Source organism: Ovis aries, chromosome 6, assembly GCF_016772045.2.
Source record: "Ovis aries strain OAR_USU_Benz2616 breed Rambouillet chromosome 6, ARS-UI_Ramb_v3.0, whole genome shotgun sequence".
NCBI classification, from domain to species: domain Eukaryota; kingdom Metazoa; phylum Chordata; class Mammalia; order Artiodactyla; family Bovidae; genus Ovis; species Ovis aries.
Window position 1 is genome coordinate 117092294 of NC_056059.1, and position 19965 is coordinate 117112258.

Consider the following 19965-nt stretch of genomic DNA (forward strand, 5'->3'; position numbering starts at 1 on the left):
CCCAGAGCCCACGATGCACCCTGGCCCTCCTTTACCCTGCACAGCCCTGGCTGCCCCCGAAACTAAGTGGAGGGCCCAGCACTCTGTGCTTGCTAGGGTCCGCCCTGGCCCTGGGGTGATTGTGGAGCAGGGGCAGGAAGGGCCAGAGCTCACATCCAGGCAGGGTTTTGCGTTGTGTTTTCACATTGTCCGCAGCTTGCAGGGTCTCCATTCTCAGCGCAGGGGCTGCGCCTGGGCCCTAGGCAGTGAGAGTCAGGAGTCCTAACCTCTGGAATGCCAGGGAATTCCCTGGAAGTGCTGTTTTAATGTCCACGCAGGGCTGTCTAATGCCAGTGTCCAAGTTCCTCGCTGGGGTGGGGTGGGGGTAGGCACACATCCTTAACCCCCTTTCTCAAATCAAGTTGTGCTGGGCCTGGAGGTGGTTTGGTCTCCATGCTCCTGTGTCACCAGCCCTGGGTCACACGTCTGGCAGCACTAATCATTCTGTTGGGAATGCTGGGAGACCCTGGCAAGTCCTCAGGATTCCCAGTCTTTCTGCCTGTAAACTGGGGATGTGGAAGCCCAAGGAAATGCATACATACAGTCACTAGGTCCTGGGACTGCACGTGCTTGAGTTTCAGTGTTTGCTCTCTTTCGTTGGCAGCAGCACTGGGGAATCCAGTCATTTATACCCTACTCTCCAGCCCGAGGGCCCCGCTTGCAGGAGCTCCCAAGCCAACAATCTCAATAACCTCTGAGAGGGAAAAATCAAGTGAGAATGAGGCCCATCTGGGGCTGCCCCCACCCCCAGGCTGCCAGTTCTGCTTCTGTGGGCCAGCTTAGAGGTAGGGGTCACTAGGGCCACCCGCCAGCCAGCTGGGTGCTCGATGAGAGCTCCCCTCCCAGGCAAAGCAATTTTCTTCCCTAGAAAGCGCTTCCGTGGCCAGAGGGGACAAGTGCTAGCCTCTAGGAATGTCCCCACCCTTTGGGCCAGACGTGATCACGAAGTCCTCTACTCATGGGGGCCCGTCTAGACTGTGGCGGCAGAGCGTTGCCCCCTTTTTCTCAGATTCTTCCTTCCGCCCTAGGGTCCACTGGGCGGCTCTGAGGGACCCCTCCTGCCGTGGGCCTCAGTTTCCCCACTGAGATCCTCAGGAAAGCCTGACCGTTAGGCTCAGACCGTCTATGCCCCTCCTCCAAGCTCGAGCCTTTCCCGGGGTCACGCTGTGTCTGGCGGGGAGGGTTGTAGTTTTTTTGCAGCTTCACGGAAGACCCCTGAGGACACCGCGAGGACCCGAACTTCCTCGAAGCCAGTGCGGCAGCAGGCTCGGGGCGATAGGTTCCTGCGCAGAGGACGCGGACCAGCGGACTGGCGGACCGGCGGGGTGTCCGGATCGCTCCCCGAGCCCCATCGGACACTCGTGCGGGGGCCGGGCGGAGGGCGGCCCAGCCGCGCTCCGCTTCCTCTCGGCAACGCGTCCGACCGCGGCGCCCTCATTGGCCGCGCGCCCCGCGGCCGACCATTGGCTCCGCCGGCCCTACTTTACATGGCCCGCTCTGGGCCAATAGGCGCGAGGCGCCTACTTAACATGCACGCCGGCCTCCAATCAGCGGGCGCGGGGGCCGGGCCCCCACGTGCTGTTGCTAAGCTTGGGCTTCTAAATTGTTACTACCGCGGCGGGCCTATCCGAGCGGAGCCTCGCAGCTGTCAACATTCTCGGCCCCGCCCGAGGCTTGCGGCCGGCTCCCATTGGCCCCCGCCGGGCCCAGGGCCCGCCCCCGCCGCCCGAGCGCCGGCTCCCATTTGCTGCGCCGGCCGCCGCTCGCCCTTATGTGTCAATTTGAGGGCCGCGAGGCGAAGGGGTGGCGGCCGAGCGCTCGGGGAGTCCGCGGGCGTCTGGGGAAGTGGGGCCGCCGGGCGCGCGGGGCGGGCGGCGAGCGGAGCCGGCCGGGCAGCGGCCGCCGCCGTCCCGAAGCGCGCACGCGGGGGGCGGGCAGGCGGGAGGATGGAGCTGAACTCCCTGCTGATCCTGCTGGAGGCGGCCGAGTACCTGGAGCGCAGGGACCGAGGTAGAGCCCCGCGCCCCTTTGTGCGGCCGGACCGCGGGCGGGCGGGCGGGGCCGGGACCCGGGGCCCGCTGACCGCGCCGTCTGTCCGCAGAGGCCGAGCACGGCTACGCGTCGGTGCTGCCCTTCGACGGCGACTTCGCCAGGAAGAAAACAAAGGCGGCCGGCCTGGTGCGAAAGGCCCCGAACAACAGGTACCGCCCCCTGCTCGCGCGCGCGGCGTCCCCCTCCTCGGCCCGGGCCGCGGGGCTTTACGCCCCCCGCCCGCCCTGGAGCGCGCTCCCTACCCCGGGCCCGACCCTAGCTCGCGCGGCCCGGTGGCCCGCCTGGAGGAGGAGGCGCCCGGGCCGCCGCAGCCCCGCCCGGCCGGCCGCGCCCGCCCCGTCGCCATCTTCCCCGCGGGCCGCGCCTCCTCGGCCTCTCGCGTAAACAGTGCCACGCGTACAGCGCCCGTCGCCCAGGGTCTCCTCCCGGGGCGGCTCTCCTCCCCAGGCTTGTTCTGGACTTTACCGCGCGGGAAGAAAGTTGTCAGGGGCGCAGGCCGGTGCCCCCTGGGTCTGGGGAAACTGAGGTTCGGTGCGGAAGCAGCGTGGGGCCGTTGGTCCTGACCTCTGCCCGCCGCGGGCCGGTGGGCTGCATCTCCGCTGAGAGCAGAGCCCGGGTGCTGGGCCGAGTGCCCCCAGGTCCCCGGGGTCTGCAGGCTGGAGGCCCTGCCCCGGGCCCCCGGTACCTCACACGGTGGCCACCGCTCCCACCCAGCCTCCTGACCCAAGTGAAACTCCAGCGATCTGTGCCGGGGTCCCTGTCTTTTGGGTCAGAGGCCCTTTTCCTAAGGGGCCGGGAGAGGCTGCAGGCTGGTGTGCTGCAGGCTGGCCTGGGACCCAGGCCGAGGAAGCCCGAAAGCCCGGGTGCACGTGTCTGGGTGGGGAAAGGAACCCTCAGCTAGGGCCCCCTGGGGGACTCCACTCTCTGGCTGCCCTGGGGGCCGCAGCACACCTGGCGGTGCCCAGCGGCCCATGTCGGTTCTGGCCCATGTCGCCAGGTTGGGAGCTGCACTTCCAGGGGGCTTGGGGGCCTCTTGGCAGAGGGTGCGGCTCATTCCTGTGGCCTGCTTGTTCTTGGGAAACAGAAAGGCTGGCACAGGGACCCATCTCCTGTGGCGTCCCGGCGCCCTGGGCCTGGCGAGAGAGCAGCGAGGTCTCCATCTGTTCTAGCTGCACATGTTTCTGCGTCCCAGCCCCGGGTGCTCTCCTGGGGACCGTTTGGGGCAGGGCGTGTGCGGGTGGAGGGGCAGCAGCGCCTCAGGGCTCTTCGGTGAGCCAGCCAGGCCCCCGCTGTTGGTTCCCACTGTCCCAAGCGCCCTGCCACCCATGGAAAACTTTGGGCGGTGACTTTTCAGTCCTCTGGCTCGGATGCCCAAAGCCAGTAACCAAGAGCATAGCTAGGGCTCTCCTGCACGTGCTAGTTAACGGCCACCCAGCCCCATGAAGGAGATGTTATTTTTATCTCTGGAGCCGAGGAGAGGGCGGCACAGGAGATTGAACCATTTGCTAGGGCCGCCCTCCCGTCTCTAGGGCTCCTGTTCTGAGGTGGGCCCTCTGCCCCCAGTGCTCTGCTGGGGAGGAGACCTCGAGGGCACTTGGGAGCGACCCAGAGGGCCTTCTGAGGCAGGGTGCGCCGCCCTGCTGCTCCTCTCGGGGGAGCCCCGTGCTTTAGTCACCCCAGGGCTCCCAGGACGCCCCGCCTGGCTGGCCTGGCCCAGCAGGGCATCGGGCAGCCCAGACCAGCGGCCAGGGTGGCTCAGGACACAGGATGCAACGGTCTGACCTGGCGGGGCAGCTGCACGCGTGCAAGGCCTGTGCCCCCCTTAGGTGGGGGAAGGGGTGGGCACAGAGGGGACCAGGATGAGGCCTGGGAGGTGGAGCAGAAGGGCAGTGCATGGGGGGGGATACGGTGACCCCCACCATTGCTGGGGCTACTGGAAGGGGCATTGGTTCAGCAGGAGGGGACGGGAGCTGGCCCCTGGTCAGGGATCCGGTCCTATAGGGAGGTGGGCACAAGAGTGCTTCCTTCCAGGGGTTAAAGGGGGGAGCCAGTGGTGATAGCAAGGACCCACCTAGCAGGGCCCTAGGCAGGCAGTCCCTCCCCTCCCCAGGCCACTGTGATCCTGGGACCCAAGTGACAATCTCCCCACAGGGCTCTGCAAGCGTCGGGGACGAGGGGAGAGCTTCAGGAGGGCTTTGGCCCCCTCTGTGTGCCCAGGCTGCCCGAGCAGCGCTGCCTCCGTCCGTGAGGGTCAGGCCACCAGGCCCCTCGCCGAAGGACACTGGCCGCCCCTCACACCCCTTACGAGTGAGCAGACCCACAGATCCGCAGCGCCGGGCTGCCGTCCAGGCCAGCAAGGAGCCTGACGGCTGTGCCCCCGCCCGCCAGCCCTGGCAGAGGTTCGGAGGCGCCCTGCCCAGCCCATGTGATCAGCGAAGCCCTCGAGGCCCTGGAACGTGGAGGTTCTGAGGCTCCACAGGGCGGCCTGGGAGCCAGCTGCCCGGGTGGGAGGAGAGGAGGCCTTGGGCCCGCGGGGCCGTGCTGGGACCCCGAGCCGTGGCAGGGACAGGCCGGACGGGTGAGCCCATGGGGTCGGGATGGGAGACACCTGACCCCGGGCTCCCAAAGCAGGAGGGTGAGGGTGGGTGGGCAGAGGTGGCGGGGCTCCGGGAGGGAGTGGGGCGTGGGCCCGGGGCCCATCTGGTTGGGCTCTGAGGTGGCCTGGGTCCTCTGCCCACTCGTGAAGCCACCCGGGGAGCCTCAGGGCCCCAGCTGGCCTGCCGCCTTCCTGCCTGGACGCAGAGGGTGGCCTGAATCCGGGAGCTTGGTTGCACTGCCTGCGTCCCACAGGGCATTACCACGGCCCTGCCCTCTCTGGTGCTTAGACTCTGTGCTTCCATCCTAAGGCAGCAGGGTTTGGGCAGCAGAGGGGGCCGCCGGCCCCAGAGAGGCCGGTCCTCCCAGGCCTCAGCCCTGCAGGAAAGCAGAGGGCTGGCCTCAGTCTCCCCACCAGCCCAGAAGCACTCACGTCTCAGAGGCTGCCTTCTGGGCTGATACCTCCTGGCCCGGGACCACTCTGCTCGCCGGGCGTCCCTGTGGGAATGGCGAGCTGTGAGCCTGAGGCTCTGTGAGCTGGATGGGGTGGGGCGGTGCCCTGGCTGGTGATGCTGGGCCAGGGTGCATAGGTCCCCAGGCTTGGCCTCTGTGCCTGCCGGCCAGCACTTGGCCTTCTGTGCCAGCCCAGGTGGCTCCCAGTGCCCCGCTGGCCTCGGGGAGTGGGCAGCTGAAGACACAGGTGGCTCGGTGCCCGGCCGCCTTGGGAACAGAGGGTGGTCAGTCCCAGGGCCGGCTGCTGCTGCTCCGCTGGCCTGGCCCAGGGCTCTGGAAGGGGCCCAGCCCCTCCTGCTGGCTGGGCACCCTGGACACGGCAGCACCCCTCTGTCTCTTGGTCACCGGGGGTGAGTTTCCCCAGCTTCCAGTCAGCCGCTGCTCGCCTGCCCCAGCCCGCGCCTTCCTGAGGCCCAGACCCTCCCTGTGCCGTCTGCAAGGTCTCCGGACCCCCGGGCGGGGCCTGCACCCCACGCCCTGGTGGTGGGCAGAGAAGTGAGCTCTGTCTCTGTTTCTCCAAACAGGTCCTCGCACAACGAGCTCGAGAAGCACAGGTAAGCGGCCCCCCCCCCCCCCCGTGTGAACCCCCTGGCTCACCCCACCGCCCCTTCTGCCACAGGGGTGTCGCAGCCACCCCTCATCCCCTCTCCCTGCCTTTTGCCCCCCGGCCTGGCTCGGCACGCTGCTGGGTGGGCCCGTGTCCGGGGAGTGCAGGCGGCTGGGCTCTGCTCCCCGGTTCTGCTAAGCCAGATGACGGAGCCGGAGCTCCAGGTCCTTCCTGCCCTTGGGAGCTCAGCCTGGGGGATCCAGAAGCAGGGGGTCTGTGTGGAGGGTCAGGGACTTGGGGTGGAGCCCTGTGTGCTGTGTCAGTGAGGGCCGGCTCCCTGGAGGAGGAGCCCATCTCTTCTTGGGTGTGCGAACCCTTCTGGGAGCAGCTTCTTAAACCTTTATGATGCTGCCCACCTACCAGGAAGGTTTGGCCCTCTCGGTCTGGGGGCCCCGGGCGCCTTGGGGCCTGACTTCCAAGGAGTTCCGAGTGGTCCTGTCCACTGGCGGTGGGGTGGGCGGCCAGGGCCTGGCCACGTGGGCCTGGTGGGAAGCTCTGCCCTGGGCAGGATCCGGGGGAGGCCTGCTTCATGCCCACCTGCTGGCCACAGAGCTGGGCCCGCTCTGGTCCTCCTCTGAGGAGCGTGGGGCCTGTGGTGAGGAGGGCAGCATGGTGGCCTAGAGAGGCTGCCTCCCCAGCCCCGATGAACTCCAGGCCCTGTGCCCTACCCTGGCCCTCCGCTCCCTGGCTGGCCCCGGCCTGCGGTCCGGCTGCAGGCCTCCCTCTGCAGGGGAAGCAGGCCCGGCCAGGCTCGGCCTCTGGGACAGGTGTCCTTGTGACCGACCCCAGCAGGACCGACGGGGAGCCATGCGTGCGTCCAGGAGCCCCGGACTCCCCGGGGACGTGAGCGGTAGCTCTCTCCTGACCTTTGCTTTCATCTTCGGACGGGCCGGTTCTTCCCTGCTCTCTCGGCCTGGAGCGGGGTGGGGCTGGGGGTTTGCACGCGAGGTGGGCAGTCACAGCTCGCTCTGGAGCTCGGCTGGCTCTCCGTGTGTCCCCACCCCCGCGCCTACGCCCACAGCAGCATCAGCTTCCGCCCCCTGGGATCGGGGCCTCTGCTGGGCAGGCGCTGAGTGGGGACAGGACACCGTGTTCTCTGGAGGAGCTGCGCTTCCTGGATCGCTCCTGTGCATTTGGGGGGTTCCTGAGAGAGCCCGCCTGGCCCCAGGTGGCTCCCCAGCCAGAAGAGACGGCCGGGCTTGACTGGGGCCTGGAGCCTGGGCCGGTGGGGTCGGGGGTGCCCTGGGGAAGGCTTCCTGGGGTGGTACCTGGAGAACAGCCCCCCAGCACAGACAGAGGGGATGACGACGGAGGAGGAGGAGGCGGACGAGGGCTGGCCTTTGACCCCTGCAGCCACCCCTTGACCCTGGCCTTGGCTTCAGCCTCCTTCTCCCAGAGCCAGGCCTGAGGCTGGGCCCTTGGGGGCCCTTTTGAGACAGGGGTGGGGTGGTGGGCAGCCTGGGGTCTTCGTGTGCCCCCCTGCCCAGCCCAGCGCAGGGGCCTCTGTTCCTGGCTGGCCCGAAGGCAGGCGTGGTCAGCTCTGAGGAGCCCAGGGTCCTGGAGCTGGGGACCGTGTGGGGGACCTCAGCTGTGGCTCGGCCCATGGCTGCCTGGGGCTGGTGCCGGATGCGCTTGGCTGCTGGCCACAGGAAGGGCGGCCTGTTGTCCCCGGGAAGGCAGGAAGCATCTGGGGGTCATCTTCCCTGGATGCTGGCTTCCCTGGAGGTGTGCCACCTCGGGCCAGTGGGCTTCCGCTTCCCAGACTTCTGAGCCAGCGGCCCCTCTAGCCCACCCAGCCTGCCCTGCTCCTCCTCTGTCCCCTCCGCAGAGACAGCAGGTCCGGCCAGCCTTCCAGGGCCAGAGCTCGGCTTCTGACCCCGGTGACTGGGCCGCAGTGGCTCAGCTCCAGGCTTTCACTTTTGTAGGGGAGAGGGTGTCCTCGATACCCCGCAGTGGGGCAGTCCCCACCCGAAAGGCCAGCCTGGGGCCCTGGGTGGAGCCCTGCTCACCTCTGTCTCCCTAGGGTGGGTGTAGTTATCTGGCTCCTGCGCGTGGATCCCTGCATGGGCGGGCTGCAGGGCAGCTGCCCCCGTCTGCCTGGTGCAGCTCCACCAGGCCTTCTGCCCCCTCACGGCAGGCAGTGTAGGGAGACAGGGAGAGTGGGCTGCTTGTCCCCTGTCTCAGGCCCCGAGGGTCTGAGGGTCACTGTCCACGTCGCCTCTGCTCTGGAGCCAGGTCTGGGGCACTTCAGAGGGTGGCCACCCTATCCCTCGGGCCCGGGGCGCCTGGTGAAGAGCGGGGCTTTCAGAGACAAGCTGGTAGGGCCTGCGTCAGGGGCTGAGCTGTGGGCAGGAGCTGCCGTTAGCAGTAAGCAGTTGTGCGGGTCTGCCTGCCGGTCCACACTGGGTTCCTGCAGGAAGCGGCGGATGTTCAGAGCCGGGTGCAGCTGCAGGGCACTGGCGGAGGGCCTGGCTCTGTAGCAGCTCCTGAGGCGGGCTGGGCCTACCCCAGTGCTGCCCGGCTCCTTGGCACATCCCTCTGGCTCTGAGAGGTGGGGGGAGGCCCGCTGCCCACAGGGATAGACACTGGGGCCTGCCCAGGGCCCCACTGCTGGCCCTGTGGCCCAGCTGGATGCTCCCTGTCTGGGGGCTGGACAGTTCATCCTGAGTTGAGCATGGCGTGGCTGTAGCCAGCGGCTTCTCCTTGTCTCTTGAGAGACTTTTTTCTGACTTCTAAAGAACTCTGTTCGCGGACGTCGTGGGCAAGCATGGACCCCAGCCCCCACGCCCCACCCCAGGGGCAGCATCCTGGGCAGCTGGGTGCCGAGCCTGCCGCCCTCTCCCACGTGGCCCTCAGGGATGGGAGCGGAACCTTGCCACCCGCTATTCCGTAACTCGACTTTGTCCCCGACGCCTGCATGCAGTCTGCCTGTGTCCTGGGCGCCCACGGGGTGCTTCGTGATGGCTCTCCAGGAAGCGTAGACGGTACTGCCGTAGGGCTGGGTCGGGTCTTGTGGGTATGGAGGTGGAGATGGATTCATGGGGCCAGATTCTGGACCTAGAAATGCTGGTTGAGGGTTGAGCCGCCTTGGTGGCCCTTCAGAACTGCCACCTCACCAAGGAGGCCGTGAGTGCCCTCTGGGCAGCCCGACAGCGAGTCCCGCCTCTTCTACTTCAGCCCCCATCAGCACCTCCTGGGCGAGTCCTCTCTAGGCCGCGGTGAGGCGGTGTCGGTTTTGCTAGGCCGGCCGCTCACGCCCTGCAGCTTGCCTGTGTGTGCCCTCCGCCTGTTTTTGCGCAAGGTGCTCCTCTTTTGGTCTTGGACGTGTGCGAGCTGAAGACGTCACCGACACTGCTTGTCTTGTGTGTGCGCTGCAGATGTCCTCCCGCTGCTACTTGTCTTTCACCTGTGTTTTTTCTTCCTTGTGCAAATGTGTCTTTCCTTGATTGTAAAAGTGATATGTGGCTTTTTAGCACAGAGAACCTGGAAGATAGAAAAGGACGCACAAAACCACGTCACGTGGAGACGCGTGCTTCCTGCTCTCCTCTCTGTCCTGTGGAGTCTCTCGTGTGCGGTTACCGCTCTATTTTTCGGCTGTTTCTTGGGTCGCTTGTCACACAGGCTGCTCTGTCTGCTGACATGCCCACTCTGCTCGTGGCATGGAAACGTGGAGTACCCTCAGATGACGTGGTTGTCTTTGGGTGGCAGAACATGGGGGGTCCTTTTCATTCACTTTTTTTCCTTTGGATTTGCACCTTCTGGTTTTCCACAAAAGATCATGTACTGTGTGTGTACTCAGATGGTGGATTGTAAGCGTGGCCATTTGCCTGAGTGGACGGGGAGCCCCACTCGTGAGCTGGCTGCAGGTGGCAGGTCAGGAGGCCCCAGGGGTCTCACAAGTGGTGCTTGTGCGTGAAGCTGTTCACTGGGGCCTGAGGCTGTCGGGCTGTAGGCCTGCTGCGGGCCCCTCTCACAGCTCCGGTGCCCACGGCCCTGCTCCGGGCGGCCTGGGGACTGAGCTCAGCCTCGGTCCCGCATTCTGGATGTTCTTTCTAAGGTCAAGCTCGAGTTCACCTGGGGAACTTCAGGCCCTGCTGCCTGGGGCTGGGGTGCCGGCTGGCAAGGGGCTGGTCTGCAGGGCGGTGCTGTGTGGCCGTGGGTGACGCCCCGGCAGCTGGGCCAGCCCTGTCCCCATGAGGTGGGGCTCTTACCACGGTGGCGGGGAGACTCCTGCGCCCTCTGTCTCTGCACTTCGGGGCCCCTCTCTGTCCAAGGGACGTGGCCGTCGTGGCCCACTTTCCTTCCAGAGTCTGAGGGAGACTGGCTTTGGAACGAGGGCGTTGAAAGGTGGAGCTGCCAGGGTTGGCGCCTGAGGAGGGGGTCGTGTGTGCTGGGTCTGACGATGGCAGGGCCTGGCTGGGGTTGGGCGTACCTGCCCTCGTCCCTCTCCTGAGAGTGTCGGCTGAGCGGGCAGCTTGGTTTGAAAACCACTTGGTGGCCTGCATGGCCTCCAGTGGGCACGTGGACATAGCAGAGGCCCCACCCATCAGCGTGCTTTGAGGGTGAGCCTGGCCGCCCGCCCCCAAAGAGAGGAGCTGGGGAAGAAGGGCGCTTCCAGGTCACGGCTCCTCGCCCGAGGCCCCAGCCTGGGCGGATGCTGTTGGGTCTTAGGGTTTCGTGAGGAGACTGCGTTCGCCTGCGTGGACACAGGGCCAGCATCTAGGGCAAGGCAGTTTCTGAAGGGTCCCGGACGCGGGTGGGGGGCTTGTCCGTGGCCTTCCCCGACGCGGATGGACTCATGTTGCCATGGTGATGAGAGTGCCCAGGGAGCACCCTGTGCTTGGCAAGGCGGGGGTGGAGAGCTCGTCAGGGGCGTCCTGGCTTCTCCTCCGAGTTGTCTCCATGAGGCTTCTGGGCTCCACCGTGGAACGAGGGGACAGCAGGGGAGCCGGGGCTCTCGGAGCCTGGTGGCAGCACTGGGGCCCCAAGGGCCCTGCTGGCCCCCCTCCACTGGGGCTTCTGGCGGGCCGTGGGTGCCAGGGGCTGGGGGCGCTGCCAGCTGGGCTGGGAGAGGCACCCGGAAGCGGCCCTGGGCAGGCAGGTCTGTGCAGAAATCTGCTGGCCCCCCACCCCCCTTGTCCCCTGAGCCCTCAGTCTGTTCCGCTGACCTGCCCCACAGGCCGAGCTGCCTCTGCTTGACCCGTCATGTCTTTGGGTCTTTCAGACGAGCCAAACTTCGGCTCTACCTGGAGCAGCTCAAGCAGCTGGTGCCCCTGGGCCCGGACAGCACCCGCCACACCACGCTGAGCCTCCTGAAGCGCGCCAAGATGCACATCAAGGTGAGCAAGGTGCCTCCTCGCGGCCCCGCCACCCTGGGGAGGGGCCCCGGGGCCTGAGGGTGGGCTGTGGGCCGCCCGGCAGGGGCTCCACAGGGGCTCGTGGTCTCTGGTGGGTGAGGAGCTCAGCCGTGGCAGGTGCAGGTTGGGTTCTGTGGGGCGTGGGTTGGGGGGTGGGCTGTAGATTGCCCCCTAAGGCCCTGGCGTGGGAAGAGGCTCTGGCAGGCATAGGGGTTGGTCTCCAGGAGCTGGCACTGGGGTGTGGACTGAGTGAGGCGTTGCCAGGGGCTGGCCCTCGAGGCCTTAAGACTGCACGCCTTAGGATGGGGGACCTTGAGGTGGGTGGGTTCAGTACTTCCGCAGGGGCCCCCGATGGTGTGGGTGTGAGCTCCCCCACGCAGGGTCTCGAGGGGACTCAGCTGGTGCCCCGGGGCCCTCACAGAGAGGCCGCGGCTCTGTGCCCTGGGAGGTGTGCAGAGGGCAGGCGGGCATGCGGCCGCCAGATTGTGCAGGCAGGGTGTCGTCTGAGTTGCAGTGCCAGGCCAGGGCTGGGTGGCGCTGTCCCAGGCTCCAGGCCCGCTCGTGACTTGGTTTGGTCAAGCTGGCTGGTGGCTGTGGGCCTTCTAGAGGTGGTCAGCAGACGCAGAGCAAAGGGCTGGGGCTGGGGGCTGGGGGTGGGGGGCGGTGAGGAGGCGTGCATCAGGCCTTTGGGTCTGCCCAGGCTGGCTGCCCTGGGGCACACCCCCCACCCCCAGGCTCATAGCTCGGCCCCGCCCCCCCCAGAAACTGGAGGAGCAGGACCGGCGGGCGCTGAGCATCAAGGAGCAGCTGCAGCGGGAGCACCGCTTCCTGAAGCGGCGCTTGGAGCAGTTGTCGGCGCAGAGCCTGGAGCGCGTGCGCACCGACAGCACGGGCTCCGCCGTCTCCACTGACGACTCGGAGCAAGGTGGGCCTGGGCTGGGGGGCTGGCCGGCTGGCAGCCGCAGGGTGGGGGTGGCGCTTACTCGAGGTGTGGCCCCCCGGGATGGGATGAGGAAGCTAGGCCGGGTGCCCCGAGGGTCAGGGACAGTGGAGGGCCCTTCGGGGGCCCGGCGGTGACCCGCCCCGTCCGTTCTCCGCAGAAGTGGACGTCGAGGGCATGGAGTTTGGCCCCGGCGAGCTGGACAGTGTGGGCAGCAGCAGTGATGTGGACGACCACTACAGCCTGCGGGGCGGCGGCTGCAGCCACGGCAGCTTTGGGCCCCCCTGCAGGCGGCCCGGCCGCCCTGGCCTCTCGTAGGCGCTGCCCTCCCCGCTCCTCGGCCCGCCCGCCCGCCCGGCCGAGCGCATCGACCCTCTGGTCCTTGAAGCCTCTCCACGGGCCCACTGCTGTGCCATTCTGGAAGCTCCGCCGCCGCCCGGGCTGCCCGCCTGCCGGTCAGGGCCCGCCGTGCCGCCCGCTCCTCCCACCCGGGCAGGGACCCCTTCGGGAGGCCGGGCCCAGCTCCCACATCCGGGAGTCCAGTATAGCCGCCCACCGCGTGTTCTCAGATACCCAATCATTCCAGAAGTATTAAATGTCATTGCTGCAAACCTCGGCGGGCGCCGTGTGAGGGGCTTAATGACCACCACGGGGAGCTCAGACCCCAACCCCGGATCCCAGCAGAAAGGAGTGGACCGAGGAAGGAAGCGTGGCTCTTCGTCCATCCGTCCATCTGTCTGTTGGTCCACGTAGGCTCCTGAGGCGTGGACGGAGGGATCCGTGAAGGGCGGGACTCGGGTGAGCACCCTGGGACCGTGGGTGGGCGGCAGCCTTTGCACCTGCAGGCGTCAGGAGCCAGGGCTGGGCTTCCGGGGGGGCTGCCAGGCTACCCCACCCCGATTTGGGCGGCTTCTGCTCTGTTCTTAGGACCCTCAGATGTGCACACGCACGCACCTAGGCACACACGCCTGCTCGCACACACATGCAGACACAGGTGGTCACGACCCCGAGGGCGCACGTCCCGGGGCCTTCAGGGGTCAGTTGGGCAAATGCCAGCCCCTGGCCTGTGCCTGGTCCCCCCTCCCACCCCCAGCCCACCTGCCCAGACTGCACAGGGCAGGCACTCCTCCCATCGGGGGCTGGGAGTCGAAACCACTGGGTCCTCAGAGGCTCTCTCACCTCACTTTAAAACACCACCAAGCAAAATGTTGCTGCATTTCCCAGGGGCCCAGAACAGGGCTCCTGGGAGAGAAGCTTTTCCCCCAAAACGAAGGAGAAACACTTTTAAAGAGAAAGCGCTCTGCTGACTCGGCCGCTGTCGCTGTGTGCCGCCTATTTCCTGTACGAGATTTTTTCTACTCTATTTTCCTAGCCGTTATCGCGTCCTTGTTTGCTGAGGGGTGGGAGCGACCCAGCGTCTCAGGGACTCGTCCGTCACCGTCGTCCAAGTGTGCCTTGTGCCCCGTGTCTGGCCCCACCCCGACCGCCACCACCAGCATCTCCCGCGTGGCTCACGGGACGCCCCCAGGTGCCCTCCTGGCCCTCTCCCCGCAGCCAAGCCCCCTAGGAGCGAGACTGCCTGGCCAGGTTGGCCTGGGGGCTGTGCGGCAGCAGGGTTCTGTTCTGTCTCCCAGCGGGAGGGGCTGTGACCTGTGGTCCTCCTGACCCCCCTCCCCCGCTGCGCAGTCTGACCTCCTAGGGTCTGGGGTGGGGGGGCGCTGCTAACCCGAAAAGTAGGTTCCTTCCTGTACCCAGCTTGAAGCCTCCCTTCTCCCCACCCTGAGCAAGGACTCCGGACGTCAGACACTGGCAGCTTCTGAAGACAAGCGTTCACCCTGCGTGGACAGGCCTGGGCATTAGGAGGCTTCTCCTGGCCTTTTGTCCCCAAGGCGTCGTCCCCGGGGACCACACAGCAATATTTGGGTGGGGGGCTGTGGGCCGACTCACAGTAGTGTCTGCCCCTCTGTCTTGTGCGTTGTAGCCAATTTCCAGATTGCGGTGGGGAGGGGGTGGGGAACTGGGTCTACCCCAGGAGGGTGGCCTGCTGAGGCACAAAGGGGTCCTAGGAGACAACTCTGGCGCAGAACCTGCCCCCCAGGGGCCTGGGAGGGTGGTGGGGAGCAGGCTCGAGGTGGGGCCGTGCAGGCGGCTGGGGCACTGCTCCATGTCATGGCAGTTGCAAGGCAAGCTGTGCTGTTGGCGCCTCCTACCAGCTCCTCTCGGGCCCAGCGTGGCCAGAGGGGCTTCCCGTCTGCCTGAGCTCATCCACTGAGCGTTCCTTGCAAGGACCCCACACCCTCGGAGCAGGGCAGGATCACCCACAGTTACGAGCCTTCCCTAGGACATGCACCTGCAGGCCCCTGGGGAGCTCTGTGTTCTGAATTCTAGAGCATCAGTTCTCCAGCCACCCCCATCTTCACCCGCTACCCCCAGGAAATGTTCTGCTCTGGCCGGCAGAGTTCTCCCCAGGTGACCATGGCGGCCTCAGCTGACCTTCCTGGCCGGGAGACGCTCAGCCTGTGACTTTGCAGGCCGTGGTTCCCCCGAGGACGAGGGGGTGGGCGGGTTGGCCTCACTGGCCACCCAGGTGTGCTGGGGCCCCAGATGTCACTCCTCGCCACTGGCACATGCCAGTGAGGGTCTGTGCTGGAGCTGCTCACGTGCCCTCCCCTCCCCGGCCTCCTGTGCTGGTGGCCGGGGGGGCCACAGGGTCGCTAAGAGCAAGCCTGAGTGTCTTGGGGTCTGCAGAAAGCAACTGGGACCAGAACAGGGCCCGCGGCGGGGCTTGCCTGCACCCTTCCTCCGTTTGCCCTCATGCCCACGTGGCTCTTGGTGTCTGAGATCCTGGAAGCCTGGGCTCGGGTTTGGGTGCACCCCCTCACGGCGTGAGGCAGCCCCCCGCGCCTCGACCCAGGCTCCACTGGCTGGGGAGGCCGTAGGAAGGCCCTCCCCCCCCACTGGTGCGTCCCTGGCCGTCCCCATGCAGGGCGGGTCTTGAAGCGTGGTGCCCAGCTCACTTCCCTGGCGACGGGGCTGTGCGCCTGCCTGGCTTCGGTCTTGAAGGCCCCCGTCTCCTGTGGGGCTCCGGGCAACCCCATGTGCTGGGTGAGGCAGGCTTCCCCCTCTTGCCCACCCCCGTCTCTTGCGGGGCCAGCTCACCCGGGCCCCCCCACTGCATGCATGCAGGACTCTGACCCCACACCTACCCAGCCATGTCTTGAACACAGGGCAGGTTCCGCGCCAGAGTAGGGGATCAGGGGATGCCGCCCGGGGGCCTGGTGCTGGCCGAGTGGGCATGCAACAAGATCCTGGCTGGAAAGAGAGGGCCGCCCCCAGCCTGTTCACCGGGAGGTGTTCACCGGGAGGGACTGTGCTGTGCCGTTCTGTCTCTGTAACATAAATACAGATTTTAAGCCTCGCCTCTGTCTTCCCGTTCTTTCCGTCCCTGTGTTGGGCTTCCCTCCCCAGTGCCCTGGGCGGCCTCGGCGGTCCTCACCACCGTATCGGGAGCCTCGGCTTTCTGGGAGACCCTGCAGACCACGGGCCTCCCCTTCCTAGGAGCCGGCCTCTGGGACCAGCGTCAGAGCTGCCTCCCTGGATGTCCCCTGGAGGTGAAGGTGGGGCTGAGGTGGAAGCCATCCCCCTGCCATCCTGGGTCTGTTTGCCAGGCGGGAGGTCTTGCTGCCAGCCTCAGACTCAGCCCCTGGGGCTGGGGCACTGCCCAGGGACAGGGGGGCCCTCAGGGCGTCCCGGGCCGGCCAGCTGAGCGTTGCCGGCGCCTCAGCCACCGCCGTGTCATGTGCCCTTCGCGCATGGCGGCCACTGGCTCAGGGCAGCTCTGGGAGAAGCCCCGGGACCTGGCCTTGGTGTCTCCAGAACGCCCTGTTGTGCAGGTGGGGGTGTGAGGCCCCAGGGGTGGAGAGCTGGGGTGGGGCTTTCCTGGGAACCAGCCTGCGATCCCGGCTGGCCGCAGCCCAGTGAGGTGGCTCCCTGAGGTCTGCGGGCAGGTGAGGGGCGCCTGCGGGAGGGGATTTGGAGGGACCCCTGGGTACTCTGAGTTCCTCCTCCGTCCCCCAGCAGAAAGCAGTACTCCAGCCTCTTGTACTGGGCAAGTCCCTGGGGGCACCTCTAGGAGAGAAGAGAACCCTGCCAGGAACACAGCTGGGGCCTTGAGCCACCAGCACTTGGGCCTGAATGAGAATGCGGATATCTGAATTCCAACTGTTACTATGAGTTTAAATCACTACCACTTTAAAAAAAAAATTCTTAATTTTTTTGGCTGAGCCACACAGCATGTGGGATCTTAGTTCCCCAACTAGAGACTGAACCCGTTCCCCCAGAGTGGGAAGTGTGGTCCTAACCACAGGGCCACCGGGAAGGCCTTCCACCTCTTACTGAGGGCATGAGCGCTTCAGCTGATGGGTGCTGAGGCCCTCCCCCGGCCCGTGTCACAGGAAGCCGCGTCTCAGGCAGGGCACCTGCCTTCCTCGGGTCACCTGCCGGAAGGTGGTGCCCTGTGACCTGACCCTAGCCCTCTGGGAAGCCTCCACCACCGGATGCCTTGAGTTTATAGCCAGGCCCCCTCACCCCACACCCAGGCGGGCCACCTGCCCATGCTCTCCTTGGTGGCCAGAACAGCCTCCGGTGGTTTTTCTGCCCGGTCGCCTCCAGGATTAAACCCAGCTGCCTGCCTTCTCCCCATCCATTCCTGTGCCTTCGGCTCAGCCCGAGCCCACCCCGGCCCCGCTCTGTCCCTCCGCACTCCCCTCTGTTCGAAGCTCGATCTTCCTGTCAGTTTTTAAGGCCGCGATTTGGCTGCCCAGCTCGGTGCTCGTCTAAGCTGGTTGCTCAGGCTGGTCACTCCTCTCCTTGCCCAGCGCCTTGCTAGGCCAGGCCTGCAGGGCACTAGCCCTGGCGGGATCTCTTGCCCATTTAGTCCGCAGTGGCTCTCGCCCGCTCCTTCCTCATTGCCTCCTGGCCTGTCCTGATGCTCTTTACTGGACCCCACCCCTCTCCAGGCCCCGGTGCCCCAGCCCCCCCTCCAGCAGCTCCGGTGCCCCAGCCCCTCCTCCAGCAGCTCCGGTGCCCCAGCCCCCCCTCCAGCAGCTCCGGTGCCCCCCCCCCCCCCCCGGCCCCGGTGCCCCCCCCCCCCCAGGCCCCGGTGCCCCAGCCCCCGGTGCCCCAGCCCCCCCTCCAGCAGCTCCGGTGCCCCAGCCCACCTCCAGGCCCCGGTGCCCCAGCCCCCCCTCCAGCAGCCCCGGTGCCCCACCCCGCCTCCAGCAGCCCCGGTGCCCCACCCCCCCTCCAGCAGCTCCGGCCGGGGGTCATCTTGGTCAGGGCCTCACCCCCACCCAGTCGGGAGTTTGAGGACTGAGTTTTCCCGGGTCACGTGATTGTCAGTGATGGTAAACAAGCTGGCTCTCCTCCCACCCGCCCCCAGCCCCACAGGTAGGGCACGCGGATGGTGTTCTGGCCGGGAGGGAGCAGGAGGAGAGGAACGAGAGCCAGCTTTTGTTCGGCTGGATGCGGAAACTCATCCAGACCCGTGTCCTCGGGCCGTCCGGCTCGCTCTCCGCATGGGACACCCCCTGCCTCTGTCTCTTGCCATCTGTCACTTTTGTGACTGCAGGACGGAGCTTCTCACACTGTGTGTCACTTCCCGCTTGGAGGGTGGAGTCCCGCCACCATCGCCGAAAGCTACATCTGAGAAGAGACCACCTTCAACGTCAGAGTGCAGTCTGACGCCTCTGAGAAGTTGTCCGAAACCCCAAACACATTTTAATATCAATAGGAAAAAAAAATAAGATTCTCATTGGAAGGAAAGAAACAACAAACACAGCTTCGTTTTGGTCTGTTTAGTCCAGCCGGGTCTCAGACTTTATCAGGAAGAGTCGTTCCCGGTTCCCTTTACCTTTTGCCTCCCTGTGCTGTGTGCTTAAGTCACTCAGCGGTGTCTGACTCTCTGCCACCCCGTGGACTGTATGTAGCCCGCCAGGCTCTGCTGTCCACGGCCATTGTCCAGGCAAGGATACTGGAGTGGGTTGCCATGCCCTTCTCTTTGACTCCCTCAGTTCAGTTCCCTTACAACCCCAGGTGGTTTTGATTGGGAGGAAAGAAAGCTTGTCCTGGAAGTAAGCGTAACACACTTGCTTTCATAAATTCCAGTGCAACCTCAAGTACAGAAATGCCCTAATAAGTTTCCAAGGAAAACTCTTTAGTCTGAATAGTTAAACCTATAGTATTTTCATTTGTACTCAGTGGACTAATACCATTGTGATTTTTACTTTATATTTTAATGTTTTTTTGGCGCCAGGAACATCTTTCAAGCAAATGACTAAGGTCAGCAGTTCGAAGTTATGTGGGGGATTTGTGGGCCCAGGGAACGACTCAGGAGTCACTCAGAACAGTGGGGTTCTAGTTCAGATCAGCGTGCTGGGGTCTCACCCTCCAGTTTCCCAGGGATCTTTCTACAGAGCAGCCCTTTTCTTTCTGTGTCTTTGCTTCAGTCTCTTGAGTTCCTCCTCCCAGTCTATAAATATCCCCAAGTTCCTCCCATCGTAGAACCCAAACCCTCCCCCAGCGTTGCATCCCCCACCCCAACCCCCTCGTCTCCAGTTCTGCTGCTTTCTCTTGCTCTCCCTCAATCTCTGCCTCTTCAGCAGAATTTCTTGAAGGCACTGCCTCCAAAGCCTCCACTTCCTCCGGGTAAGGCGGCCCAGCGCCTCTCCCCGCCCAGTCCCCACGGCTGGGCGGGGAGTCTTCCAGGTCTCCCCCCGCCGGGGGCGGGGTGTGTGTGTGTGTGTCTAACCCCGCCTCCCAGTTTGTCAACCGGACCCCTCTCTTCCCGTGTGCACGCCCCTGCGCTCAGGCAGTGCGCCGCTCTGCGAGTTTTCTGCTCCTGTAATGGGTTTCCCAACCATTTTAGGGTTTATTGTCTTTTTAGAAGAGGAGGATCAAAAAGTAGAACAAACTTTTCTACTTAATTCAAAAAAGAATTAATAAATAGGTTCAAGTCCAAATTAAAATTCATGGTATCTGCCCTGGAACATTATTCCTTTTCTTCTTAAAAAATATTAAGAAAAGTTATCCGGAGAGACCTCTGCCCTGCCAATGTCACATCAGACTAGGGCGTTATCGAACAAGCCACCTTAGGGCCATTTGATGCTGGCGTAGTGATGACCAGGGCCCCAGCCTTGCTCATTGACGTGTTAATCTGTAGAAGATTGGTAAGTAAAACAAGATTATTTGTGTCTGGTAGAGATGCAAATACGTTCTGCCCGATACAAATGGTAACCTCAGAGTTTTGCTTCCCTGGACTGTGTGCTGCCCACCAGATTTCGTCCAACGTGGAGGTCCCATTTGAGCCCCGCTCCTCGCGCCGACTACACACCCTCCGTTTCTGGCATCCTGCTTTAAAACCCGTGCTCCATCTGTGACACACAGCCACTCGACGAATCAAACAGTTTCGACTTTCTTAAAAGTCCTAAGTTGAAGATGGGATTGTCCGGTGAAGAGAAGGCTTGGGAACGAAGTGCTTCTGGAAAACAGCGTTCGTCACGAGAGACTTCGTCCACGCTCACTCTGGACGGCAGCGCGGCCCCCGGGCCCGCGGAGGACCGGACGCCCCGGCCACCAGTCGGGCGGGCGACAGGGCGGAGCCGGCTCTGCTGCGCGCTCCCGACACAGCGAGGCAGAGACGGAACACCGGCTCCCCAGAGGAGGCGGGCGGAGGCCTGCGAGCGCGGGATAACGGTCCCCTAGGAGACCGCCGCTGCGGCAGGGAGCCAATCAGCTCTCTCCCTGCTGGTAGACGTCAGGCCGGGCCCCGCCTCTTCCGATATTGCGCCTGCGCAGGCCGTCGC

At 65.2% G+C, this 19965-nt stretch overlaps 1 protein-coding gene across 2 annotated transcripts; it reads left to right on the forward strand.

Moving 5' to 3' along the window:
* Positions 1-1817: 1817 nt before the first annotated feature.
* MXD4 (MAX dimerization protein 4) lies at positions 1818-15521 on the forward strand. 2 transcript variants are annotated; one of them, XR_003589621.3, is made up of 7 exons: positions 1818-2049; positions 2141-2240; positions 5724-5753; positions 11031-11145; positions 11926-12088; positions 12264-12901; positions 13476-15521. XR_003589621.3 is itself a non-coding variant. In NM_001308570.1 (6 exon segments), coding segments are annotated over 6 exon segments (630 nt in total). In that variant the 5' UTR covers positions 1852-1985; the 3' UTR covers positions 12422-12671.
* The last annotated feature ends 4444 nt before the right edge of the window (positions 15522-19965 follow it).